Source organism: Pseudorca crassidens, chromosome 1 (genome assembly GCF_039906515.1).
Source record: "Pseudorca crassidens isolate mPseCra1 chromosome 1, mPseCra1.hap1, whole genome shotgun sequence".
In the NCBI taxonomy this organism is placed as follows: Eukaryota; Metazoa; Chordata; class Mammalia; order Artiodactyla; family Delphinidae; genus Pseudorca; species Pseudorca crassidens.
In genome coordinates, this window is record NC_090296.1 from 74054876 (window position 1) to 74080976 (window position 26101).

Genomic DNA, 26101 nt, shown 5'->3' on the forward strand with positions numbered 1-26101 from the left:
TACATAGACTTTTACATTTAATCTTTACTTCAACCCTAGCAGGTAGGTAACATTATTTTTCCTATGCTACCGTTGAAGGAGTTGAGACACAGAAGAAAGTCAACACAGAGGTTAAGTGCCTTGCCCAGGTCATGTATCTAATAAGTGGCAAAGCCAGGATTTGCACCCAGGCAGTCAGACCCCAGAGTCCATGTTTGTTTGTTTTTTTTTAATTTAATTTGTTTATTTTTGGACCTGTTGGGTCTTCGTTGCTGCACGTGGGCTTTCTCTAGTTGCAGCAAGCGGGGGCTACTCTTAGTTGCGGTGCACGGGCTTCTTATTGTGGTGGCTTCTCTTGTTGCGGAGCACAGGCTCTAGGCACGTGGGCTTCAGTAGTTGCAGCATGCAGGCTCAGTAGTTGTGGTGCACGGGCTTAGTTGCTCCACGGCATGTGGGATCTTCCCGGACCAGGGCTCGAACCCGTGTCTCCTGCATTGGCAGGCAGATTCTTAACCACTGCGCCACCAGGGAAGTCCCAGAGTCCACGTTCTTAACCACTCTGCACACTGCTTCCCACGTGTGATCCTGTGTGCGTGCAAAGCTCTTGACACAGTGACTGGCACAAAGACAGCCATTAAATGGTGTAACTCCTTCCTCACTGGGACAGTGAGGAAGTACAGGAGGCCAGGACAAGTGTCTCTTTTCCCCTGTAACTTGTTACAGGGCCTCAGAAAAGACAGAATATAGAGTGGGCACTTTACACACATTTCCAGGGCCTGAAAAAGGTGTGGAAGAAATGTAAAAAATTTAAAGCCATATTATCTTACCCAGATGTGTGTTATAAACATACACATGCCACATGGACACACACTTCTCACAAATACATCACACTCACACATAGACACTCAGTGACCACTTTGAACCCATGAAGTCTCCATCAGGAAACCTTCCTAGGCTGGTCCAGTCCTCACAATCTCTCCCATCCCTGAATGCCAACAGCCCTCACCGTTAGGCCCAGCCAAGCCAGCCCTCATTATGCGGTGTTGTATTCATTCAGATAACTACCCACTAACTACTGAGAACCAGGGCCAAGTATTGGAGAAGCAAGACCAAAAAAAAATATTGTTCCTGTCCTCCAGGAACTCTGAATCTCCTAGGTGATGTTAGCATACAAACCAAGACTCACCATAGGCACAGTGGGGTAAATGCTATCACTAACAGACTGGGGCATTTTAGAGAGCTTCCTGGAGGTGACACAAGTTAAATTTTAAAGATGAACAGGAGCTATTCTGGCAAAGGAAGAGGTGTGGAGGAAGGAGAGTAAGGAAGCGGGAACAGGTTAATGTGCTTGGGAAACTGCAAGTCATCCTATCAGCTGTAATGAAGAGTTTTTAACAGGGACAGGCAGGACATGAGGCCATAGGGGTAAGCAGGGTCCAAATGCCAAAAGGCCTGATGTGCTGACCTGAGAGATTCAAAGTCTTTCCTGAAAAGATGTCAGGAGCCATGGAAGGGTTTTGGGCAGAGAAACAACATGATCAAATCTGCATTTCAGAAAGATTGATTCAGCAGCACAGAGGTGAATTGATAAAAGAGGGGACAGGGTGGAGATGAGGGAACATTGAAAAGACTTCCAACAATCCCAGGAATAAATGAACTTAAATTCTTAGTGCAGTGGGAATGGAGAGGGTATTTAAGAGATATCAAGGAAAAGTGGGGAGGCCATCCACTAAAATAGGAAACATAAAGGCCAAAGTCTACTCTGGAAGGAGGGGAGACAATGATAACTTTTGACTTTTGGAGTTCAAGGTGTCTCTGGGACACCCAGGTGATACCTAATAGGCTTATGAATATGTGTGTGTCTGCGACTTCCCTGGTGGTCCACTGGGTAAGACTCTGTGCTCCCAGTGCAGGGGGCCAGGGGTTCAGTCCCTGGTGGGGGAGCTAGATCCCACATGCAGCAACTAACAGCCCCAACAAAAAGTCCCGCATTCCGCAACAAAGATCCAGTGTGCCACAACAAAGACCCTCTGCAGCCTAACTAAATAAATATTTTTTTAAAAAATGTTTGTGTCTCTGTGTGTGTGTACATTTTTTTCCATTATAAAAGCTTGCAAGACATCTGGGCTGGAGATATAAATTTAAGTGTCATCAGCTTACAGATAGCAATTAAAACCATGAGTGTGGATGAAGTCACCCAAAGTGTGGGCCAGAAGATCTGTGGGCCCAGGACAGAGCTCTGAAGAGCTCCGATTCCAAGCAGTTGAAGGCTTGGATTTGTGAACATTCTCCCAAGGGAGCAGTGTGTGAAGTGGGGAAAGAGTGTGGAAAGGGCCCTAGATATCACCAACATTTAGGGGAAGAGAAGGTAAACAGATGAGAAGAGAGGGGCAAAAGTGCAGGAAAAGCCAGGACAGGGTGTCACGTCGAGGGAAGTCAGTAGCATCAAATGCTGCAGAGGTCAATGGAGGTAAGGAGAGGAAACTCCATCAGTTAGATTTAGCAACTAAGAGGTGGCGAGTGCGGCCAGAGAGAGGTTAGTGGAGCGCTGAGAGGGTGGGCTTCCGGCTGTGGGGGAAACCTTTTCAAATGAAACGCAGTTTGAGTAGGTGGCTGGAATTGCAACCTGCGCTGCTTCCCCGCGCGCGCCACAGTCACGCGTGCACACTCTTACACACCAGAGGGCTAACAGGGACTTGGCGTTCCCGGACAGGGCTCCCAGAGATCCTGCGCAGGCGCCTCCGGAGCCTGCCTGCTCTGCCGCGAGCCCCTCCCCAGGCCTGCAGAGGGCGCTGAGTCTCGGAGAGCCGGGGCGTGACGCCGCTCTAGCTAGCGCTAGCGCTCGGGCTCGGTGGTGGGCGCCGTAGCTCCGCGTCCCGCACGCCTCCTCCCAGCACAGGTGGGTCCGCCGGCGGGGGCCAGCAGTGCTTGGGATCCGTGGGGCGGGCGGGTAGCGACAGCCTCTGAGCGCGGAGTAGTCCCCATCACCTAAGTGCTCCAGCTCGGCAGGCTCCGGCGAATCGGGCTGTGGACAGGGCTGCACGAGTGCAAGTCCCATTCCGGGTGGGTGCCTTCAGGACGTGCAGTGCCTGTCCCGGAACCCCTTAACACCCCAGGGGTCTCCGCCCCGGCTCGCCCGCGGCTTCCTGGGGACGTCTAGGGACTGGGCTACCAGGGGCGGGGCTCCCATGATTGACATGTCTCTCCCCAGGTTTCACGGGCACCACTTGACCCCTACCCTGCCCTGAATCTGAGCCAGCACCATGGTGAGAACCCTGAGCGCAGCCCCTCACCTCCGCATGCCCATGCCCTTGCCCTTGCCCCTGCCCCGCGTGGCCTTGCCTCCGTTGCCCGATATAACGGAGTGGGGGTTCCGGTGGGTATTCCCCTGCAAGGCAGCCTGCACTCTTGCAACCCGCCCATCCCTATAGCACGGGCGCCTGAAGGTGAAGACATCGGAAGAGCAAGCGGAAGCCAAAAGGCTAGAGCGGGAACAGAAGCTGAAGCTATACCAGTCAGCCACCCAGACTGTCTTCCAGAAGGTGGGGCCCTCAGAGGTCGTCCCCTCCCACAGTGGCTCCCTTAGAATAGCACTGAGGCCAAGAACTGCGCCTTAGAGTCAGGCTGCTTGGATCCATATCTGCGTTCTATAAGGTACTAGCTGTGTGTCCTTGGGCAAGTTACTGAATCTCTTTGGACCTCAGTTTGCCCATCTGTAAAATGGGCCTAACAATTGCACTTACTGCATAAGGCTGTTGTGCAAATTAAATGAGAGAATACATGTAAACCCATAAAGTGCTTTGTATAGTACCTACAGTATAGTATGGCATTCACAGAACAGTTGGTAGTTGTATTTATGTTATTAGCCCTGTAGCAGGAGAAAGATATGATCTCTCTGACCCTGCTATCTACCTTCTCAGCGCCAGGCTGGAGAGCTGGATGAATCAGTGCTGGAACTGACAAGCCAGATTCTGGGAGCCAACCCTGATTTTGCCACCCTCTGGAATTGTCGCCGAGAGGTGCTCCAGCGGCTGGAGGTCCAGAAGTGCGTTGGGGTTCAGAGCCCCGGGAAGATGGCCCTGGCTCTGCCCCTGCCCTGCCTGGGTCCAGGGCTGGAGGAAGAGTGGGGCAGCCAGGGGCATAGGCAGAGGGCAGTGGAGGGCTGGGTGCAGAAAGACAGGAGTGAGCTGAGATTGGGTGTTGGAGGGCCCTGACCCCCATTCCCCTCTGGGTGCAGGTCCCCCGAGGAGTTGGCCGCTCTGGTGAAGGCAGAACTGGGCTTCCTGGAGAGCTGTCTGAGGGTGAACCCCAAGTCTTACGGTACCTGGCACCACCGCTGCTGGCTGCTGGGCCGCCTGCCAGAGGCCAACTGGGCCCGGGAGCTGGAGTTGTGTGCCCGCTTCCTCGAGGTTGATGAGCGGAACTGTACGTGCCCGCAGATTCTGTCCCTACAGCCCTCACCTGCCCCACATTCCGGTACAAGGGCCTCAGTAAGGCCCAGAGTGGGGAGGGATGGCCAGGATGGGCCCACTGAGCTGATGGCAAAAGGGATGATGGAGCCAAATGTATCCTCCATGGAGTGCAGAGAGGTGTTTCTCAGGATCTCCGAGGGAACTCCAGGGGTACCAGCCGGGGAGATTCTCTTGCCCTGCGTCTGAGATGTGCTGTCTGCCCTTCCCCCCAGTTCACTGCTGGGACTACCGGCGGTTTGTGGCTGCGCAGGCAGCTGTGCCCCCTGCAGAGGAGCTAGCCTTCACTGACAGCCTCATCACCCGAAACTTCTCCAACTATTCCTCCTGGCATTACCGCTCCTGCCTCTTGCCCCAGCTGCATCCCCAGCCAGACTCTGGACCCCAGGGGCGCCTCCCTGAGGATGTGCTGCTCAAAGGTAAGCAGAGTCAGGGGGTGCTGGGGAGGACTCTGCAGTGCCACCCTTCCAACCCTGATGCCTAGGCCTGTTCCTGAACCTGCCACTCGGGAACTTGCCTGGCTCTGGGGGTGCATAAGATCCAGCCCCTGGCTGCAGGGAGCCCAAGTGTCCAATGGGGAAGATAAAACTGAAACGTGCAGCCCCTGGGCAAGGCCAGCCTATAGGTGAAACTGCAGGCTGGAGGAACTCCACGGTGAGGGTGGGATGTTGGGGTGGCCAGGAGCCAAGCAGGGTCCTAACCACAACCCCATGCCTCCGTGGCCCCCGCAGAGCTGGAGCTGGTGCAGAACGCCTTCTTCACTGACCCCAATGATCAGAGTGCCTGGTTCTACCATCGTTGGCTCCTGGGACGAGGTGAGCAGTGGGGGAGGAAGCTGGGTGATTAGGGCTTAGAAGGAATGGAAGAATATTTAAGGAGACCTGAGGCTGTGTCTTCCCCCAGCGGATCCCCAGGATGCCCTGCACTGCCTGCACGTGAGCCGGGATGAGGCCTGTCTGACTGTCTCCTTCTCTCGGCCCCTCCTAGTGAGTCCTGCAGCTTTTGCCGGAGAGCATCGTGGATCGTGGGCCTGGTGCTCTTGGAGTGACGGGTCTCTCTTTGTCCCCCGTGCCAGGTGGGCTCCAGGACGGAGACCTTGCTGCTCATGGTGGACGAGTCACCCCTGGCCGTGGCGTGGAGGACCCCAGATGGCAGGAACCGGCCTAGCCACGTCTGGGTATCCCAGGATTGGTGGGCAGACTGGAGGCTGGGGTAGGGCTGGGCTGGGACTGTCAGGAAGGTGGTGCCGCCGGGCTTTTTCTTAACCCCGTGCTCCCAGCTCTGTGACCTGCCCGCCACCTCTCTCAACGACCAGTTGCCCCAACATACATTTCGTGTCATTTGGACAGCAGGCGGTGCCCAGAAGGAGTGTGTGCTCTTAAAAGGTGACACAGCCCGCGCCTACCCCCTTGGCGGCAGCCCTCATCCCTCTCTTCCTGTCATGGGTGTCCCCTCCTACCACCTGCTCTTTCTTACAGGCCGCCAGGAGGGCTGGTGCCGGGACTCCGCCACGGACGAACAGCTCTTCAGGTGATGGCGACGGGGAAGCGCACAGACAAGGATGGGGGCTCTGGACTCTGGGCATCAGGCAGCTGGGCAGGAGGCCGGGGGCTTAAGCAGTTGATCTCAGACTGGACACTGGGGCTGACTAGTACCCCAGGGCTGGAGCATCATCCCCTCCCCCCCCCGCCCACCCTCAGGTGTGAGCTGTCGGTGGAGAAGTCCACGGTGCTACAGTCCGAGCTTGAATCCTGTAAGGAGCTGCAGGAGCTGGAGCCTGAGAATAAATGTGAGGCCCGCTCCCCTGAGGAGGCCCCTTTCTAGGGGGGCGCCCCTTGGGGAGAATGGGAAGGCTCTCCAGAGGATGGGAGCAGAGGAGGATCCAGGAGAGACCATCCTCTTCCCTGCCCTCTCCCCAGGGTGCCTGCTCACCATCATCTTGCTGATGCGGGCGCTGGACCCCCTGCAGTATGAGAAGGAGACGCTGCAGTACTTCCAGACCCTCAAGGCAAGTCGGGTCCATGGGAACCGGCGATGGGGAGGCCCAGCGGGCAGGAGGAGGGCAGCTGACGTGCATTCTCCGTCCCTTCTCCCTGCCAGGCCGTGGACCCTATGCGGGCAGCGTACCTGGACGACCTGCGAAGCAAGTTCCTGCTGGAGAACAGCGTGCTCAAGATGGAGTACGCGGAGGTGCGCGTGCTGCACCTTGGTCACAAGGTAGGGACTGCGCACGCGCCTTCCCGGCCTTCGCCCTGCTAGCTGGCCTCCCTCTTCCTCAGGACCTGCCCGGCTTTTATGTCCGCTCCCTGGGCCTCAGCCGAGACGCTCGCCATGCCCCCGGCTTTCCTTCAGTCGCATGTGCCTTTCTGGACATTTCTTCCTCAACTCCTTCCCATGCTTCTCTCCCTGGAGCAGGCCCCAACACCTAAAACCTCAATAGTTTCCAGAACTTTCTGACAAACCCTCCAGACTCTCTTTTTCCTCTGTAGTCCTTCCCAATCAATCTCCCCAACACGTCACTGCTGCCCACCTTCGCCCCCACCAGCCAATCCCAGACTCACCAGGCCCACTCCCACCAGTGCCTGTGTTTATCCCAGCGCCCTCCTCCGTCCCCCTTACCTGCCCCACTCCCACCACTCCACTGGCCACCCAGCCCGAGGGCTCAGGCCTCTCCCATGTCCTTGACGTGGGGCATGTACTGCCAGGGGTGCTGAGGCAAGCATCCCACCTACTCCCTCTTCTCCTCAGCTGGGGTCCCCAAGGGCCTGTGTGGGGCACACAGGGCAAGTGCCTGATAAACGATGGCTGAGGACTTTCCTCCAGGTCTCGCTGGGTATCTCATCCCCCCTCCTCAGGATCTGACGGTGCTCTGCCATCTGGAGCAGCTGCTCTTGATCACTCACCTTGACCTGTCGCACAATCGCCTCCGAGCCCTGCCCCCTGCCCTGGCTGCCCTGCGCTGCCTCGAGGTAAAGCACTCGCTCCTGTGTCGCTGTCCTGGGTGATCCTTTTCCCCTTCCTCCACCTCAGAAGTCTGCCCACCCTACAAAGAGATGCCCACAGATGACCCCTGCCTTCTCCTCTGTCACCCAGCCTGACCCCAGGAGCCCTTCCATGCACTGTAAGCTGATCACCCTGGGTTCCCCAGTTGCTTGTACCAATCCCAGGCTGACAGCTGCCTTCCCTGCCTTGTCTTCCCTGCCCTCCCTGCTCCCCAGGTGCTGCAGGCCAATGACAACACTATCGAGTCCCTGGATGGTGTCACTAACCTGCCCCGGCTGCAGGAGCTCTTTCTGTGCAACAACCGTATCCTTCCTTCTGGGTGCCTTTCGGACAACAGGTAGTGCGAGGTGCCACACCAGGAAGGGACAGACAGCAAGCAGGGTGGTGTTGCCCCTGGACATGCAGAGGGGGCTCCGGCTGTCTAAGCTGAGGAGAGAGGGTAGCCTGGCGCTGTATGAGGCTATCATTGACTTGTACTGGTAGAGTTTTGGAGGATGGAAGTAAGTGACTTCCTCAAGCCAGAGTTCACAAACCAGCAGCCTACAGATATTCTTGGATAGCGCATCCTGTTTTTAAAATCAGGAAGTTTCATATTTTAAAAAATCTAGAATTTTGATTCTTCTTTAAAAAATGGCAATTAAAGCAACGTTTAGCCTGCATTTCCACTTGGCAACCCTTGGCCATTGGTGGATCATGGGTGCCTCTGCATCTGGGGCTAGCTTTCACCTTGGCCATAGTCTCCACCACTCCTTCTGGGACTGTATCCAGTCAGCCTCCTGTGCTTCCTGCCTGGCCCCCGAGGGCTGGTGTTTGCAGTCTAGAGCCTTACGCCCTCCGGGGAAGCGGACAAGGTGCCCACCAAGCAGGCTGCTAGGCAGCAGTCCCTGTTCTTGAGGGAAAGCAGTGATGGGTGCACAGGAGCAGGTGGATCTGGAGGAACCTGCCGAGCTTTCCTTGACTCCTGCCCAAGGCCTCCAGCAGCCTGCAGTGCTCCAGCCTCTTGCCTCCTGCCCCAGGCTGGTCCTCCTCAACCTGCAGGGCAACCCCCTGTGCCAAGCAGTGGGCATCTCGGAGCATCTGGCCGAGCTGCTGCCTTCAGTTCGCAGCAGCCTCACCTAAGAGACTCTGCCCCCGCCCCCTGCCCTTTAACTTATTGGAACTGAATAAACAATGAAGAGGCCCCCAAAGGCTGCTAAGCCGCCGCCGCCACCATCATTACTACCGCTACCTATCCTGGAAAAGAAAGGGAGAGAGCGAGGGTATGTCAGTTCACCCCCTCTACTTTCATTTTATGCTCAGTCCTGCTGTTCCCTGTCATGGAGAACCAAAGCCTCAGTATCTGGGGCAGAATCAGGGCAATGGCTGGATTTGAAGCTACATTCCAGTTTGGGGCTGGGCTGGGTCTAAGTTCCAGGCTGGAATCAGACTTGAGTCCATGTTCTGGTTGGGGCTGGACCACAAAGCAGCTGGAAGTCTCTCTAACTGAAAGGGGCTCGTAGAAGTTTCTCCCGTGACCTGTGCCCCTTCTAGATGCCCTGTCTGCCCTGGCTCTCCTTTACCACAGCTGAGAAAGCTCTTCCCAGGAGGAGTGGGCCAGGGTGCCCTGGCTCCCCTGTCTTACAGCAACACTGTCAGTCCCCATGAGTAGCATGCTCTGGATAAAGAGCCCTTGGAGATCCTTGATCCCATATGATCCTCACAAGCTCTCAGGGCTGAGACGATTAGGCCCATAGTACTGATGAGGAAACTGCTGTTAAGATGCACCCAAGGTTGCCGACCTCAAGTGCTGGAGCCAGAGCTGTCTCTGCAACTTGGTCTGGGATTCCAGATTCATGTTCTTGCTTCTGGATTGGGCAGAGCCTGGCCCCAGCTCCCGAGGTACCGAGACGGTGTCTTTTCCCATGGTCCCCCTTCCAACACACATACACATACCTTGTCCTGACTTTGAAAGCCCTGAGGCACTTGAGCCTCCCCGGAGGGAGGAAAGGGGAGCGACTCAGGGGTGAGGGCACTGAGTCAAACCTGGCTGGGTGGGGAAAGAGAAAGATTGAAACAAGAGGGAGAGAATGTGACAAGGCATTTACCTGGTTCCCTGAGAATCTACCTGGACCCACATGTGCTCACACACAACCAGACTCTCGGGGCCCTGCCCCTCCCATATCCGTAGTGATACACAGACAGCCCCTCCACGAAGCCCTTTGGCTGACCTGCCTCACACCTGCCTGGAATTTTGATTTCCACTAGTGCATCCTCTGAGCGTGCTGGAGGATGTGGGGACTTAGACCTGGACAGGAAAAGGTCATGGGGATGTGAAGGGCTCTGTGCCTGCTCCTGGGGCCTCTGTCCCTGCTCCCCAAGCCACCTCCCTGCCTGATGCATCACCAAACTCAGCCTCTCCTCCAGTCCGCTTCCTTGTGTCCCCTTGCCCACCCTGTTTTCACTGTCTTCTGTTCAGTGTCCCATGGACAGAGCTGGGACAACAGCGGGATGGAGGGAAGAGACCCCAGGAACAGGGTCCCAGCCTTCCGGAAGATGTCTGACCTCCTCTTTGCCTTGGGGCTCTCTTGGTGGCCTCCCTGGCGTTTCTCCCAGTGTCAGGGTGAAGTTGGGGCGGGTGCCTGGAGCCGGTTGGTCAGGATTCCCAGGAAGAATTCCAGGTTGGAGAGCCCTGGCCTCCAGCTCACCAGACATTCATCTCAGTGAGAGAAGGGGGTACTCTGCAGCCTGGGGAGCGGGGGCCTTCATTCCCACCTGAGCCTCATAGCAAAGACCTCAGCCTCCTCCAAACCCCTCGGTTTGGGGGGTGGGGGGTGGCAGAAAACAAGAGATTGCTTCTACTCTGACCCCCCCTAATCCCCAACCTGGAGGGACACAGGAAGCAGGGGGCAGCTCAGTCATGCTGGGGCCTGGGGCCTAGCTAGAGGAAGAAGGAGGGACAGACAGATGGATGGTGGAGGCTGGCTGGTGGAGCCAGTCAGAGGGCCTGGCTGCTGGTGTCACCAGTGTGTACCAGCCTGGGATGCTGGGGGCTCCCTGGGCAGGACGAGTCCCAGAGCCAGGCCGGTGGGCAGTTTCACAGGGACAGAGGTGGGCAGCCTGAGCTTGGGAAGAGCGAGTCTGCTGGATAGAGTGTGGGTGGACCCTCCCTGCCCCATCGCGCTAGAGAAACTTCCCACACTACAGGGACGATTCTTTCCCCCTCACCCGCACATGGACATCCACCAAGCCAGGTGCCCCATCCAGAAAGCTGCTCACGGACCCCTCCCAGGAGATGACACTTGTCGCAACCTCCTCCACCGAGGAGAAGGTGCTTCTGATGCACCCAGTTTCGCAGGAGTCAGCATCCCTCGGACGGTGTGATCTCATCAAAGCCTTCCGACTTCAGCCCTGACAGACCCCGCCCCCGCCCCCTCCCCAGCCCGGGCCCAACCCCGCCTCCAGTCGGTTCCTGGCTCCTTGAAAGGGGAAAGAGGGTGCGGCCTAGCCTCATTTCCCACCCCTACCTCGGAAACAGCCCCCAGAGGCTGGGCTTCCTCCCTCGAGGATGGAGCAACCTTCCTTCCCCTTCTTCCCAGAAGCCTGGCCCCGCCCTCCCCCCTCATAAACCACTTACCGGCCCGCCCCACGCTTTCCATTCGTGAGGCGGCCTCAGTCCCGTCCCATCAGTCCCGACCTGTTCCACCCAGAGATGCCAGCACCTTCGTCAGGTGAGTCCCCGGCCAGGTGGGGTGCGAGCCAGCCCGAGCCTGTCGGTCCCAGTGAGGCTGCTCCCCACACACCGAGACTCTACACCTGGGAAGCCCGGCTCGGGGCACCTCTGCCCCCGCCCAGCCCCTCCGGGCAGCTCCGCGTGGGTGTTTGACCAGCCGTGGGGAATATGTCAGGAGCCCAAGTCGTGAATGTCACTTGCCTGTGTAACGCAAGGAGCCTTGGGTGAGGGATTCCCCCCAAGAAATGGGTCCTTGAGGCAGGCAGCTCTGGAGCTCTAGACTAAGGAGCTGGCAGGTGGAGGGAGCAGGCCCGGGATGGTCTGAGCTGCTGCACCTCGAGGGTGTGACAAGCGTCATCTCCTGGGAGAGGTGCGTGAACAGCTTTCTGGATGGGGCATCTGGCTCGGTGGATGTCCATGTGCGGGTGAGAGGGGAGAGACTCGTCTCTGTAACGTGGGAAGTTTCTCTAAGTGAGTCTGAAAGGAGTCTTTGGGGAAGGTCTCTGGGTGGGTCTGAGGGAATCTCGGGGTCAGGATCAGATCATCTCAGTCATCTGGCTGGGACTGAATCAGCTCTCTGGATGGAGGGTTTCTGGCTGAGCTGACTGGGGCATGCTGTAGGGGTAAAGGAGGTCTGTGTGAGCGATCAGAGCCTCCCTGCCTTGTCCACACAGGCACGACGACGGGCAGTCCTCGTTCAGATGTGGGCCGCTGGGGCGGGAACCCCTGGCAGCCCCTCGTGACACCTTCTCCAGAGCCGGAGCCGGAGCCAGACAGACATGCTCGCCACGGGGGCCGCCCCTTCTGGGCTCGCTGCTGTGGCTGCTGCTCGTGCCAGAATACAATAGATGAAGACTGGGGGCCTGAGCCCGGCGGAGACCACGGCTCTAACTCCAGGCCTCGAAGGCCCAGCCCCAGGGATCGAAGACCCGACACCCCGGGTGGAAGACCCAACACCCTGGGTCGAAGACCCGACTCCCGGGGCAGCACTGTGACCACAGCTAGAGACGACACCATCCAAGGTGAGGCCCACCTGTCCACGTTATCTGAGAGCCAAAATGCTTTAATGGGCCTGAGACTCATTCTGGCATCTCTGGGGGCCTGGGAGGCTAGTGATGCAGGGCCGGACTCCCCACAGGGCTTCACTGAACCTGAGCTCTGGCCTTGCAGAGGGAAAGCTCGTGGTGACTGGTGTGGATCTGCTGAGTTCACCCTCGGACCAGAATCGCCAAGAGCACCACACGGACGAGTTCGAGTACAATGAGCTGATTATCCGCCGTGGGCAGCCTTTCCACATGGTCCTCTTCCTGTCTCGTCCCTATGACTCATCCGATCGTATCACCCTGGAGCTGCTCATCGGTCGGTGGAGCCCGCAGTGGGAGGGGTGAAGGCCCTGGGCAGGGTGGAGCGGGGGTAGGGGGCTGCGTAGCAGGGCTCCCCGCCCTGGTATTGGGGTCAAAGGGGCAGCTTTGGGCTCCTCACTCACCCCACTCCTCGCCCCTGCCAGATAAGGCAGGCGCAAGCATGTAAGTATGTCCCCAGGGGTGCCTCAGGGAGGGTCTGTTTTCCTAGGCTCACCCTCTTCAAGCCTCCAGGAGCATCTGTCTCAAAATTCTTTTTCTTCAGGTGCTTGGCCCAGCATCCCCTTCAGTGTTTCTGCCTCTGTGTGTCTTTCTTTCTGGGTCTGCCCTCCTTCCTCAGGGTGTGGCTCCACGCTCTCTCCCACTGTGTCTCTCGGTCTCTCTGTCCCCATGGCCCAGGGCAGGTGCCTCCCTCATTGCATTGCTTTGTGGCTACTGACTGCCTAGGCCGGTGCTTATGCTGCCGCAGGGGGCCGGCGACCCCTCATACCCTTTGATTAGGGCCTAGCCTTGCCCACCCCAGCCTGTAATTTCCCAGGTACCCCCACCACCTCCAGCAAGGATGCCCTGGGCTCTGGAAGCTGCAGCCCCAGGGAGCAGGCAGGGTTGAACTTCAGGATAGGAACTGCCCTTTCACACGCAGCAGGGGCAACTGGACCCAGACAGGGTGGCTCTGCTCCTCCAGCCCAGGTGCTGGAACAGTCAGGCAGGGAGAGCGTGACGGTGACCTGGTCTCTTCTAGTCGCCTCTGAGTTAAGTGTCGAGGGAACAGGTTTGGGATGTTGGACTGGATCTCTGCCCTGACATGTGGGCAAACACTGGGTGGGGACAGAGCTGCTCTCAGATTGACCCAGGCGATGGTCCAACTCAGGGACACACTCACTGGCTCATACACTTTCTGGGTGGGGCTGCGAGAAGTCCAAGGCACCATCCCCCACCCCCACCCCTGCCTTCACATAGGCTGCAGCAGCTAATCGATGCTTCCCCCACTGCAGGAAACAACCCTGAGGTGGGCAAGGGCACCCACGTGATCATCCCAGTGGGCCAGGGGGGCAGTGGAGGCTGGAACGCCCAGGTGACCAAGTCCAGCGGGAAGAATCTGAACCTACAGGTCCACACCTCCCCCAATGCCATCATCGGCAAGTTTCAGTTCACGGTCCGCACATGCTCAGAAGCTGGCGAGTTCCAGTTGCCCTTTGACCCCTGCAATGAGATCTACATCCTCTTCAATCCCTGGTGCCCAGGTGAGCCTGCTGGAGTCAGAAGCAAGGCATGGAGAGGAGGGGAGGGCAGGGCAGGGCTTCCTTTCCTGGGTCTGGCTACGTGCCTGGGTACCTAGCCCTAGGAGAAGCCAGCCTCCCATTGTCCAGGTGAGGGGACCTAGATCCAGGACCTAGAGAGGTGACCAGTCCAAGGTCACACAGTCTCACCTCTCCTGGGGAAGGGCCCTGGTTACAGCCACCCTCCTCTGATCATCTCTGTCATGCTCACTGCATCCTTCCTGGGAGGAGTGCTGTCAGGCTAGAGGCGTTCCTGCTCTTCCTCTGCGGTCATGAGTCCTGCAGAATCAGCCCAGGGGCAGGTGGGACCCAGGGAGAGGGCTGGAGGGGACCAGGCATATATGTTTTGGGAACACAGAGGACACCGTGTATGTGGACCGTGAGGACTGGCGGCAGGAGTACGTGCTTAATGAGTGTGGGAGAATTTACTATGGGACCGAAGCACAGATTGGCGAGCGGACCTGGAACTACGGCCAGGTACGGCTGGCTGGGGCCTCGTGCACTCAGGGGCACTAGAGGCAGGTGGGGCGGGGTAGGGGAGCAGGTGCTGGCCTAGGGGTCACCTGTGCCCTTCCTCCCTCCAGTTTGACCACGGGGTGCTGGATGCCTGCCTGTACATCCTGGACCGGCGGGGCATGCCATATGGAGGCCGCAGGGACCCCATCAGTGTCTGCCGGGTCGTCTCCGCCATGGTGAGCACCCTCGCGTCTCTGAGCCCTACCATGTGTCTGCCTGCTGCCTCCCCTGCTCCACCCCACACTCTTACCCTTCCTGATTCTGTCACTGCTCTTGCAAAGGGTACTGTGGGAAGTGGTCTCACCCCTCTTCCCTCCCTCGCCTGTCCCCCAGCGTTCCCCTTCCTGGCTCCGGTTCCAGCTCTTGCGTAATGTAGGGCCAAACCCCAAACTTGGCACACCCAGCATTCACATTCATGTGTCAGACCAGGACGGGTTGGGGGGGTGGGGGGGTGGAGTGGGCAGAGAGCTCTGGGAGTGGTGAGAGGGGCTCAGGCTGCTACTGGACCCTGAAGCCTTTAGGGGTGAGGGATGGTTGCAGGGTCAGAGGCTGGGCCGGGGGCCACACGGCAGGCCCTGGGCTTCTCCCCCAACTCTGCCCCACCCCGTCCTGTCCTGGGCAGGTAAACTCCTTGGATGACAATGGCATCCTGATTGGGAACTGGTCTGGAGAATATTCCCGCGGCACGAATCCCTCGGCGTGGGTGGGCAGCGTGGAGATTCTACTCAGCTACCTACGCACCGGCTTCCCTGTCCCGTACGGCCAGTGCTGGGTTTTCGCCGGCGTGACCACTACAGGTAGTGGAGGGACGGGACAGGAGCTGCCTGGGCCCTGCACGAAGGAGGGAGGGAAGCCAGGCTCCGCCTTCACGAGCCCAGCCCAGCTGTGGCTACAGTGTTGGAACAGGCAGGGTGGCTGGTAGGCTGGCCTTAATTATCATTAATTAGTGTTAACAACCGAGAGGGGCCTAGAGGAGAGGGGGGAGAAGGGACAGTTAGGGACAAGGCGAGGCCGGTGGCCTGGATTCCCCTAACCCCCAACACTCCCTGGCTCGGTGCCCTCCTGACCCTAGCGACCCCTGACCCAGTTGCCCCTGTCCCCTTGCTACTCCTGACCTCGTGCCTCACCTGCCCCCCACCCCTGCCCGGGCCCTGGGCCCTGAACCCCCAACCCTGGTTTCCCCACAGTGCTGCGCTGCCTGGGCCTGGCCACCCGTACCATCACCAACTTCAATTCTGCGCATGACACAGACACGTCCCTCACCATGGACATCTACTTTGACGAGAACATGAAGCCACTCGAGCACCTGAACCATGATTCCGTCTGGTGAGGCTGGGGCTGGCCTGCCCTTCCCTGCTGAGGACTGGTGACCCGAGGCCTGGGCACCAGGGGGATGCCGGGGAGGCCCTGGGGGGTGGGCAGCTCACGGAGCCCTCCGGCCATGTCCATCCAGGAACTTCCACGTGTGGAACGACTGTTGGATGAAGAGGCCGGATCTGCCCCCAGGCTTCGATGGATGGCAGGTTGTGGACGCCACACCCCAGGAGACCAGCAGCGGTGAGGCGGGGCCCTGCCTGGCTCCTGAACCCCACTTGGGGCCCCTCCCTGTCTCCCCAGCCAGGGTAACAAACTCCAGCGTCCCGGACGGGACCTTAGAGCCGGGTCCTTTAAGCCCGCAGTTCTTCAAACAGACTCCTCAGGGCAAATCACCATGTGGCCCTTCATTTATTTTTACCTTTCTGCGTAACTATTTGCCTAAATTTTATTTATTTGTAATGATTATTACACTCAGATGGCTCAAAAGTCCAAGGATTCGAGAGAAGTCAGTGAGAGATTTCCCTCCCCTGACAAATCCACTATTCCCACTTGCTTTTTTATTTACATATCCTGGAGGTAATTAATTGAAGGACGCTTTTATTTATATATATTCTTTTAAAGTTTAAAAAGTCATTATTTTAAGTAAAACATGCTTGGAAGGAAAAAAAAAGGATAGACTTGTATAGCATAAAGTATACAATTCCCTATCCTCTCTCAGGTGGTTTGTTTCGTTTTGTTTCAAGGAAATTTCTATATCCTACTCCAGACCTGATACGTTGGACCTTCAGGGAATAGACTCTAGGAATCTGTATTTTTGAAAGTTCTGGTGATGTTGCAGATCAGCTGGGTTTGGAGGGCACAGAGCATTAGGTCAGCAGCAGAGCAGACCCAGCCCCCGACTTTCTCTTTCAACACATATTCTCACTTTTACCAAGTTCCTCTCGTATCTGTTCCACTGCTCCACTGAGTAGTATGAAAAAATCAGGGTTCAGATAGGCTCAAAGGAGAAAAGAGCTTCTGTAACACAGTCCAGCCTAAGAAGTAATCACTGATGACATAACCTACTAGTCTCTTTTCCACAATGCACATTTCTGCAAAAATTAGACTTCCCGTGCTCTTCTCAGACAGGTCCCGCACACCCTTCCCACCTTAATACTCTGGCCCCAGGCAGCCCCACCTGCCGGACCGGTTGCCTCTCCCCCCAACCCCTGCCACCTCTCCCTTCCTCACCCTGGGTCAGATAGCCTTCCCCTAGCCTACATTCCTCCTCTGGTCTCTGGCCAGACCCCTCCCCCCTCAGTCATCTCTGTGAACGGTGCCCCCTGAGTTGTGCAACCCCAGTGATGCCTGCGACGCTGGAACAGCCTGCAGGACACCGGGAGATCTGAGTTCTCGTCCCCACTCTGGGAAGTGGTGGGCTGGGCGGCAGCCAGGGCCTCTGAGGCCAGCCAGACCCGGGCTTGATTCTAGCTTGATCACTTCTTAGATATGTCATCTTGGGCAAGTTCCTTGCACCTTCAGGTTTTGGTGTTCTTGTTTGGAATATGTGGATGATATATACCATACAGGGCGGTTGGGAGGATCTAATGATAAGTCATAGTAGACTAGCAGCATGGCTGCAGCTTAGCAGCTACTCAGTTAAGTATTAGGTCCTTCCTTCTCTCTGTATCCAACTGTCTTGGGAGATCCTGGCATCTACTTTGCCTCACTGAGCCTGTCTCCCCATGTATAAAAGACCATCGTGCGAGATGTTTTCTAAGATTCTCTCCTGTTGGATGGCCCTCACTTCCTGTTCTGTGTCCTCTCCCGCCAAGCTTCCTCCCTATCAACCCATCTCTTCCAGAAAACCCTCCCGAGCACACTGAGGACAGACTCTGTTTCCCACCAGCTCCCCTCTCACCTCCCCACAGAGAGGACACAGTAGGCTGCAGAGCTGAAGGGTTGTTCTGGATCTTTCTGGAATGGTGACTGTGATGTCATTGCTCTCCCAGCCGGCAAGCAGAGCCACGGTGGGCTCTGGGTTTGTCTTGATGTAGGATGGCTGTTGACCTCAGGGGGTTACAGACAGCTGACATGCAGCTTCAGCCAGTAGAGGAAGTATGCCAGCAATTTGATTAGCAAGGCAGGCCTGTCCCCACAGTTGTCCCTGTCCCCCTATCCCCCACCAAGGACTGAGGCCAAATAGAACGTGTGCACTCCTTTGTTTAACCTCCCTGAGTTGGACTGGTGGGAGCTGACCCAAGGCAGTGGGCGCTGGGCCTGGATGGGTGGGCCCAGGATCTGGGTGGGGGGTTCCCCCTCAGCCTCCTTGGATCTCTCACCCCCATGCTACCCTTACTCCCCTAGGCATCTTCTGCTGTGGCCCCTGCTCTGTGGAGTCCGTCAAGAACGGCCTGGTCTACATGAAGTATGACACACCCTTCATTTTTGCTGAGGTGAGGCCTGTGTGGCCGGTGCCTTTGTGGGCAGCCTGGGGAGACCAGGGCACTGGTGTTAGCCCTGGGTTCTCTGGTCCTGACCTCACCACCGACCGACTAGCTGTGTGACCTTGAGCAAGTCACTCATTCTATGAGTCTTAGTTTCCCCAGCTGTTAAAAGGGGGATAATAATGGCTGCCATGCTTCCTGTGCTCAGGATCAAAAGAAATAATGGGTATGAAGCTGCTCTATAAGTCGTAGAGTCAGCGAGCGAGCGTAAGGGATTACTGTTATTAATGTTGAATGCATTGTAAGGGGCCTCCCAGACCAGTTTCTTCCCCACTCTCTGGCCTTGTCTGGCTCAGCTTGGAAAGTCTCCCGGTTTGGCTCTTCCAGGAAGCTCCCAACCTTTGGATCTAGCCTTCCATGCAGCTCCTAGCATGCAGGGAAGGCACCTGGGGGTCAGGCCCACCCTCAGACCCTCTGGCTCACTCACTCCCGGCTCACACCCCACACACGCCCCAAACAGGTGAACAGTGACAAGATCTACTGGCAGCGGCAAGGTGACGGCAGCTTCAAGGTCGTGTACGTGGAGGAGAAAGCCATCGGCTCGCTCGTCGTCACGAAGGCTGTCGGCTCCAACATGCGGGAAGAGGTCTCCCACATCTATAAGCACCCGGAAGGTACCAGTCCCCCAACCTGGCCAGCTCCGACCACGCCAAGGGTTCCCACCAAGCACTCGCCAACGCCAGCAGCAGTGGTAGGCTCACCATTGACCCTCCACCCCCAGGCTCAGAAGCAGAGCGGAAGGCAGTGGAGACCGCAGCCGCCCACGGCAGCAAACCCAACGTGTACGCCATCAGGGACTCGGCTGAGGACGTGGCCCTGAAGGTGGAGGCGCAGGACGCAGTGATGGGGCAGGACCTGACCATCTGCGTGGTGCTGACCAACTGCGGCAGCAGCCCCCGGACTGTGAAGCTGCACCTCTACCTCTCCGTTACCTACTATACTGGCGTCTCTGGGTCTGTCTTCAAGGAAAGCAAGAAGGAAGTGGTGCTGGCGCCGGGGGCCTGTAAGTGCTTCTTCCCCAGCCCTGCCGCCTCCCCCGCCGCCCCACGGCTGGGCACCCCGGGGCTGGGGACATGGAGACCCCAGGATGCCGGGTCTGGGGAAGCTGGCCTCAGTGACACCATGCCTCTTCCCCCGCAGCGGAGCGCATGGCCATGCCCGTGGCCTATAAGGAGTACCGGGTCCACCTCGTGGACCAGGGGGCCATGCTGCTCAACATCTCGGGCCACGTCAAGGAGAACACGCAGGTGCTGGCCAAGCAGCACACCTTCCGTCTGCGCACCCCGGACCTCACCCTCACGGTAGAGCAGCTGGCTGGGGCAGGGGGAAATCGGAGGGCCAGGGGAGGGGGCACTGGGCCAGGAGCCGTGGCAGGAGGAGGTCAGGGACCGGCTCTGAGCTCCTGGGCTTCGGTTTCCTCCTCTGGAAAATCAGATCTCATTTCCCTGATTCTGTGGTGGCCGCAGCTGGAGAGTGGGTTGGAGTTTCCTGTCTGGCTTTGGGAGAGCTCTCTCTCGGGGGCAGAAACGTGGGGTGAGGGCGGTCTTGATTTGAAGGAGCTCTCCCTCTCTGGGGGAGCGTCTGGTCCCGTGAGTTCGGCCAGGGGCTCTGATGGGGGCCTCTTTTTCTCTCAGTTACTGCGAGCAGCCGTGGTTGGCCAGGTTTGCGAGGTCCAGATTGTCTTCCAGAACCCCCTGCCTATCACCCTCACCAACGTTGTCTTCCGGCTCGAGGGTTCCGGGTTGCAGAGACCCAAGACCCTCAACGCTGGGTGAGTCCGGCCCCTCCTCCTTCCCCTGCCGCTGCCCTTGCCTGCCTCCTGGCGGCCTGGATCCCAGCTTTGCTTCCTCTCTCGGTCAGGACGGTAAGGTCTGTCGCTTGGGGCCCGCCAGCAGCACCTCCTGACTCAGTTCAGCCCACCCAGCACTTAAAAGGCCTGCTGTGGGCAGTGCTCTGCGGTGTCCCCGCCCTGCCTCACTGGCTCGTTAGGGAGCTAAAACCTCACATAGGAATCCCTAGCAACTCTGTGACCCAGCACTCAGCAGTTGAGCAGGCACTTTCAGGAATATAAGTTCATTTGGAGACCACAAAAACCCCTTAAGGTACATTAGAGATCATCACCTGGGCCGTGTGCCCCAGGGCAAGGGACTGATCTCCTCTGTGCCTCAGTTTTCTCACCTGTAAAGTAGGCATAACGATAAGCCTGGCTCTGAGGATCAGAAGAGACGCTGCCCATAAAGCCCTCAGGATGGTGCTCGGCACAGCATTCGTGTTCTGTTGGTAGCTGTCCTCCCCCCCTTTACAGATGGGGCAGCTGGTGGCCGCATCTCACAGGGTCTCACAGCTCCTAAGGGGCCGGCTCTGCCCCTCCCGCTTTGCTGAGAGCACAGGCTCTCAAGCTTGCTGCTGGCGTGGTGGCACGAGGGCCGAGCAGCAGTTCCGAAGGCGAGAGCCCTGTGCCTCGGGCCCTCACCCAGCCTGCCGGGGCCTGATCCCGAGCCACGTGAGGCTCTGGGCCAGGCCAGTGCCCACAGTCGTGTTCCTGGGCCTGTGCTGCCATCTCTGACGCAGACCCACGCATGCAGGAACAGCACAGAGGGAAAACAGAGCAGGCCAGAGGCTGACTTCTAAGATCAGCCTTCTGGGGACAGGGACAGGAATTTTCCTCATTCGACAAAGAGCTCCCGAGGGACAGTGACAGCATGCGCTCGGAGGGGCTGGGTGAGGAAGCAGAGGGTCCCTGCCCACCCTGCCCATCCCTCTCCCCACACACAGCAGGCGGCTCTGCCTGGTGGTGGCTGCCGCTTTCCCCAACAGGCCAAAGCTGAAAAGGTTGCTGTTCAGAACTTTGCCCCAGCCTGGCCCCCTGGATGATGGGACACATCACAAACGAGTGCTCTCCTTCCGTCGCCCTAAAAGGGTCTGTGGCAGCTTAGAGAGTGGAGCTTGGAACTCCCAGACAGCTCACCTGCTGGTGTCTCTCACCTGCAGCGGACAGAGGGAGGTTCACCTGTTCTGAGGGATTCCCCAGAGCGGGGCTCCCCTCAGCAGCCCCACCAGATCTTTGATTCTTGCCCCTGCCTGGGAATAAGGAAAGGACCGCTGCACTGAGTGATGGAGACCCAGCTCCTCTCTTCAGCTGTGGGGCTTGTGCAAGTCTCCCCCCACTTAAAGGTCTCAGTCTTCCCATTGGTAGGTGAGAGGGTTAGATGGTAGTTTCTCAAGGCAGGTCCTCCTTGGACATCCTGTGGCTCCTCAGCTGCTGTGAGCCCAGGCCAGGGCCACCAGGACAGCTGAGAGCCCTGAGCTCCTGGCTCGGATATATTAGATTCCAAAACGGGCATCACTTCCCTCTCATCTGCGCATCCAAGGCTGTGGCATGGAACCCCACTGTGCCACCCAGCCTGCTGAGCGGCCACTTAATAAACATTCCAGAACTTACTCCTTCAGACGGCTATCGTCACCACCGAAGCAGTCACCAGGGGAAGCTGGAAGTCTGCTCCAAATCCTTCTCGGGAATTTCCCCCAGAGCCTGAATCATATTCTCTAGAATGTCCTTAGGGTGGTCTTCTAAGGGGGTGGATTTGACTTTGGGGAAACAGCCTCAAGTCATTTAGCATTAAGACTTAATTAATAAGGTAAGTGAACAAGGTGGGTCATCATGCCCTCTTCGATCAGAACTGAAGCTTGGCTGTACAGGAGGGGCAGTGACTTGTCCGGGTGTGCGTGCGCACCCAAATCGGGTGCGTGTGATGTGCGTGTGGTTTTAAATGGCTGTGAAGGAAAATCTGAGAGGAGCTTTTTCAAATGTTCAACAGAGTTGAACCAGTACATCATTGAAGGACAATGCTAATTTGGATGTCTAAGTTCTGATGTCCTGTCAGGGAGTTGGTTTTATTACCTGCACTCACTTACGGGCACATTCCAACATGAGCAGCTGACGTGCTCAGCTTAAAGTGGCAAACTGGGGTACAGCCAAGGTCTCGCCTGACTCTTGAGACCTACTCTTAAGGGTAGGAAGAGATCTTGACATCCCTAGCTGGAATCTGGAGAGCATTTTCTCTTGGAAATAATGTTATAAATAAAGGCTAGGCTCTGAAATAGTACAGTTCAATCATAGTATGGGTTAAATAGACTTTTGGAGGCTGATCTGAACCTAAACAACCTTTATCCTGCATCGATGGAAAAGTGAGCACAAATTAAAAGTGCAGATTCGTAACCAGGAAGAGTATAGCCTACCTGCTAAGTTATAGACTTAATTTCTTTCTTTCTTTTTTTAAAATAAATTTACTTATTTATGTATTTATTTTTGGCTGCGTTGGGCCTTCGCTGCTGTGCACGGGCTTTCTTTATTTGCGGCGAGCGGGCGCCACTCTTCGTTGCGGTGCGCAGGCTTCTCGTTGCAGTGGCTTCTCTTGTTGCAGAGCACAGGCTCTAGGCACACGGGCTCAGTAGTTGTGGCGCACAGGCTCTAGAGCGCAGGCTCAGTAGTTGTGGCGCATGGGCTTAGTCGCTCCGCGGCATGTGGGATCTTCCCGGACCAGGGCTCGAACCTGTGTCCCCTGCATTGGCAGGCAGATTCTTAACCACTGCGCCACCAGGGAAGTCCCTAGACTTAATTTCAAGTTGTATATTATGATAGGAAGTCTAGAAATTAAGTCTATAACCTAACAGGTAGGCTATAGATATCTATCTCCCTGTCTCCCCTGCTTCCCACCTTCATAGAGCTTGGAGGCACCTTCAAGACCATCTGATCCCACCCCCTCATTTTACATTCGCTTCCATTTTACACCAGAAAGTGAGGACGACTGGTACCTTGTTCTAAACCACACAGTTAACAACGGTAGAAGAAGGAGTACAGAGTGGTCCGGGGACGCCCCTTGGAAGCAGGCTGTTTTGCCCCAAGGAGAGCTCATCCTCAATGTTGGGGTGTTGACTCATTCTCTTGGAGGACTGTGGTGTTTGCACAGAGTCTGGCTCCAGAGGCAGTCCCCAAGGCAGGCTCAGGCTGAGCAGGGGACAGAGGTAAAGGTTTAAGGCAGAGGCAGGAAAGGACAGATGCTAACAGGCGTGAGAAGGTGCGATATAAATGCAGTCACAGTCAGTGTGTAAGCACACGTGCAGATTGCTGGAGGAGCTCAGAGAAGGGTGAGATTCATTTTCCTGAGGGCAGGAGGTGCTCCGGGGAGCCCTCACTGAGGAGGAGTTGTGAGCTGGGTCTGGAGGCAGCCTGGGGGCAAAGCTTGAAGACAGAGGTGAGTTCAGGGAAGGGGAGGAGCTCAGTGGGACTGGCGGGCAGGAGGAATGGGGGGATGATGAGGTGGTGCAGGCAGGCAGGGTGACTCAGAGTGAGCCTGTGTGTCAGGTTAGAGAGCTACAGTTTCGTCTATCTCATAAACACTGAGGAAGCCAAGCCGGTGAAGGGCTCAGTTCATCTCTGAGTGCTTGGAGAATAGAATGGAAAATGAGATGGGAGGCAAAGAGGCCAGTTAGAAGACTGGTGAAATTGTGATTCCCAGACGGGTGGTCTGGGACTAGAGGTCCATGGGAAGGAAGAAAATAAAGACACTGTAGTGTGTGTGTGCACACCAGCATGTGTGTTTCTTTCTCTCTCACTCACACACACGAATGTGTGTCAATTTAATTTAAAGATGCCAATTGTCTGTTCTTTTTTTTTTTTTTAATAACAAGCTGAAATATGATCGTAGCAGAGGATGATTAATTTTCTTCCACCTTCTTCCTCGGCAAACCTGAAAGTATGTGGCAATACTGTGTTGAGCCCCAAAGTCTCCCTTTGAAGTTTCCTTGTTCTTGGAAACCCTACAGGGATTGGGGCTGACCTGGTTGGGGCAGGAGCATTGGCCATGGAGAGGAGGGGAGGCAGTGCCTCTGTCTCTGTCCGGATGTTTGTGAGAGCAGGGAGGGAGGAGTCCTGGATGCTGAGATTTCCAGCTCCAGCAGCTGGGTGGGTGGCCACTGATCTAGCCTTGCAGAGGTGGCCTTGGGGTTCAGGCTTTGTTCCGGGTGTGGAGATTCCAGCTGAGCCCAGAAATGCCTGAAGGGCTCCACCTGCCGCTCCTTCCTTCCTGCCTGCCCCATCAGCCCTTACTCCCCACGCCACCCTCGGTCACCCCAGGCCCATGATCCTATCTCTGCCCACAGGGACATTGAGGGCAACAAGAGAGTGACACTGCGCCAGACGTTCGTGCCTGTGAGACCAGGCTGCCGCCAGCTCATCGCCAGCTTGGACAGCCCACAACTCTCCCAGGTTCATGGGGTCATCCAGGTGGATGTGGCCCTGGCCGCTGGTGGCGGGGGCTCCTCAGATACTAGAGGCAACGGTAGCTCAGAGGAGACCATCCCTATTGCATCTTGAGGTGGGGCTTAGCCCTGGGCCAGGAGCAATGCGAGTGGAGTCAGATGAGCAAGGGCATTGCCTCAAGACAGGGGCCCGCTGCAGAGCGGTTCCCCAGGGCCTCAGGTGCGGAGACCGGGACATCTGGGGAGGAACCGATCTCATTTGCACAGATGCTAATAAACTGTTTTACAATGAAGCTGCCGTTCTGTCCATCTGTCAGTCTATGCCGAGCCAAGGAGCCCCACGGCCTATCCTGGGGATGCCCTTGGCATTTCTGACGCCCCTAGTTCTGAGAAGCATGGCTGGCACGTCAGCAGTGGTACCACTCAGCAGCTCTTGAGATGGGGCCGCTTGGCGTCAGGACAGCCTCCAGCGCTTACCTGCCCAGTCTTCACCCGCTGACCAAAGCCCTCGGAAGCTCCCTGGGCTCAGTGGCCTGCCGCCTCCACAGCACCCCCTGTGGGAAAGAAGAACCTAAAGTCCCTTCTGTAGGCACATGTTTGAGGTAGAAATAGGCTGGAGTTCTCTCTGAGCAGCAGAAGCCACTTTCTAATATTGATCTTCAAATATCCTCGTCTAAGAATTTTTACAGAAGTAATACGTGTTCAGGGTTGAGCATTAAGAAGATACAGAAAATTATAAAGCAGAAAATAACAATACTCCTCAAGCCCCACCACGTACAGAAAGTAACTTAACATTGTGTGTCATATGCTGCTTCCCTGCCCCCCTCCCACAAATGACCTATGGTGAGCATTTTCCTACAGCATTAAATAGTCTTTGAAAGCATCGTGTTTAGAGACTGGATGGTAGGCTAGGCTTCCAGGCCACCCTCCTGGTCCTCCTGGATCTCTGGCTATCCTTCTCAGTTTCCTCAGCTGGGGCCTCCGCCTCGGTTCAGACTCCAGTGTTGGGGTGACTCAGGCCTCTGCCCCAGGCTCTCTCTCATCCCGCTACACTCTGTCAAGGTGAGCTCTGCGAGACTCGAGGTTTTAAGGACTGCTGGCTCCCAAAATTGTATATTTTCCTTGAACCTCAAATTTGTATATTTACTGCCTTCTCCGTATCTCTACAATGTGGATGTCCAATGTGGATGTCTCAAAGACACCCGAAGTATAACACATCCAAGGTCAGACTCCTGGCCTCCCTCCAGCCTATATCCTCCTACATCTTCCCCTGCATCAGTAAATGGTACCTCCGTCTTTCCAGTTTCTTGGGCCCAAACTCTTGGAGTCACCCTTAACTCCTTTCTTTCTCTCACATCCCACATTCAATCTGTCAGCAAATCTTGCTGGTTCTACCTCCCATTCATAGGTGTCTAGAATCTGACCACTCCTTATCTCCTCTACAACTGCCATCCTGCCCGAGCTGCCTTCATCTCTCAGCTGGACTGTTGCACCCCTTTCCTAATCATTTCCCCATTTCCACTCTTGCCCTTTGATACCCTGTTCTTCACACAGCAGCTGGAACGAGCAGGTGAACCAGATCATGTCAATCTTCTGCTCAAAACCTTCCACTGGGGCTTCCCTGGTGGTGCAGTGGTTGAGAGTCTGCCTGCCGATGCAGGGGACATGGGTTCGTGCCCCGGTCCCGGAAGATCCCACATGCCGCGGAGCGGCTGAGCCC

At 56.7% G+C, this 26101-nt stretch overlaps 2 protein-coding genes across 4 annotated transcripts; both read left to right on the forward strand.

The window, feature by feature from the left end:
- Positions 1 to 2758: 2758 nt before the first annotated feature.
- Positions 2759 to 8647, forward strand: RABGGTA (Rab geranylgeranyltransferase subunit alpha). 3 transcript variants are annotated; one of them, XM_067739311.1, is made up of 17 exons: positions 2759 to 2878; positions 3191 to 3245; positions 3411 to 3521; positions 3900 to 4024; positions 4217 to 4404; positions 4664 to 4867; positions 5180 to 5263; positions 5352 to 5434; positions 5524 to 5625; positions 5728 to 5833; positions 5927 to 5978; positions 6149 to 6237; positions 6368 to 6456; positions 6549 to 6665; positions 7304 to 7417; positions 7667 to 7754; positions 8430 to 8647. In XM_067739311.1, the coding sequence occupies exons 2-17, from the start codon at positions 3243 to 3245 to the stop codon at positions 8612 to 8614; spliced, it is 1740 nt and encodes a 579-aa protein (XP_067595412.1). In that variant the 5' UTR covers positions 2759 to 2878; positions 3191 to 3242; the 3' UTR covers positions 8615 to 8647. The 3 variants fall into 3 exon arrangements, with proteins under 3 accessions (XP_067595412.1, XP_067595432.1, XP_067595422.1); XM_067739331.1 differs by having other exon boundaries at positions 2762 to 2878; positions 8422 to 8647; XM_067739321.1 differs by lacking the exon at positions 2759 to 2878 and adding an exon at positions 2892 to 3042.
- Positions 8648 to 11005: 2358 nt separating this feature from the next.
- On the forward strand, positions 11006 to 24674 carry TGM1 (transglutaminase 1). Its single transcript, XM_067739300.1, has 15 exons — positions 11006 to 11158; positions 11835 to 12182; positions 12331 to 12519; positions 13517 to 13765; positions 14160 to 14278; positions 14386 to 14493; positions 14940 to 15114; positions 15505 to 15643; positions 15771 to 15874; positions 17981 to 18069; positions 18581 to 18734; positions 18842 to 19123; positions 19261 to 19421; positions 19755 to 19891; positions 24283 to 24674. The coding sequence occupies exons 1-15, from the start codon at positions 11140 to 11142 to the stop codon at positions 24494 to 24496; spliced, it is 2487 nt and encodes an 828-aa protein (XP_067595401.1). The 5' UTR covers positions 11006 to 11139; the 3' UTR covers positions 24497 to 24674.
- Positions 24675 to 26101: the final 1427 nt, after the last annotated feature.

Coding starts and splice junctions, on each gene's coding strand:
- TGM1 (XM_067739300.1), top strand. Junction 12,183..12,330: donor TAGAGACGACACCATCCAAG/GTGAGGCCCACC, acceptor CTGGCCTTGCAG/AGGGAAAGCTCGTGGTGACT. Junction 18,735..18,841: donor CATCTATAAGCACCCGGAAG/GTACCAGTCCCC, acceptor CTCCACCCCCAG/GCTCAGAAGCAGAGCGGAAG.
- RABGGTA (XM_067739311.1), top strand. Junction 5,834..5,926: donor GGAGTGTGTGCTCTTAAAAG/GTGACACAGCCC, acceptor TCTTTCTTACAG/GCCGCCAGGAGGGCTGGTGC. Junction 7,755..8,429: donor GCTCTTTCTGTGCAACAACC/GTATCCTTCCTT, acceptor CAAGGCCTCCAG/CAGCCTGCAGTGCTCCAGCC.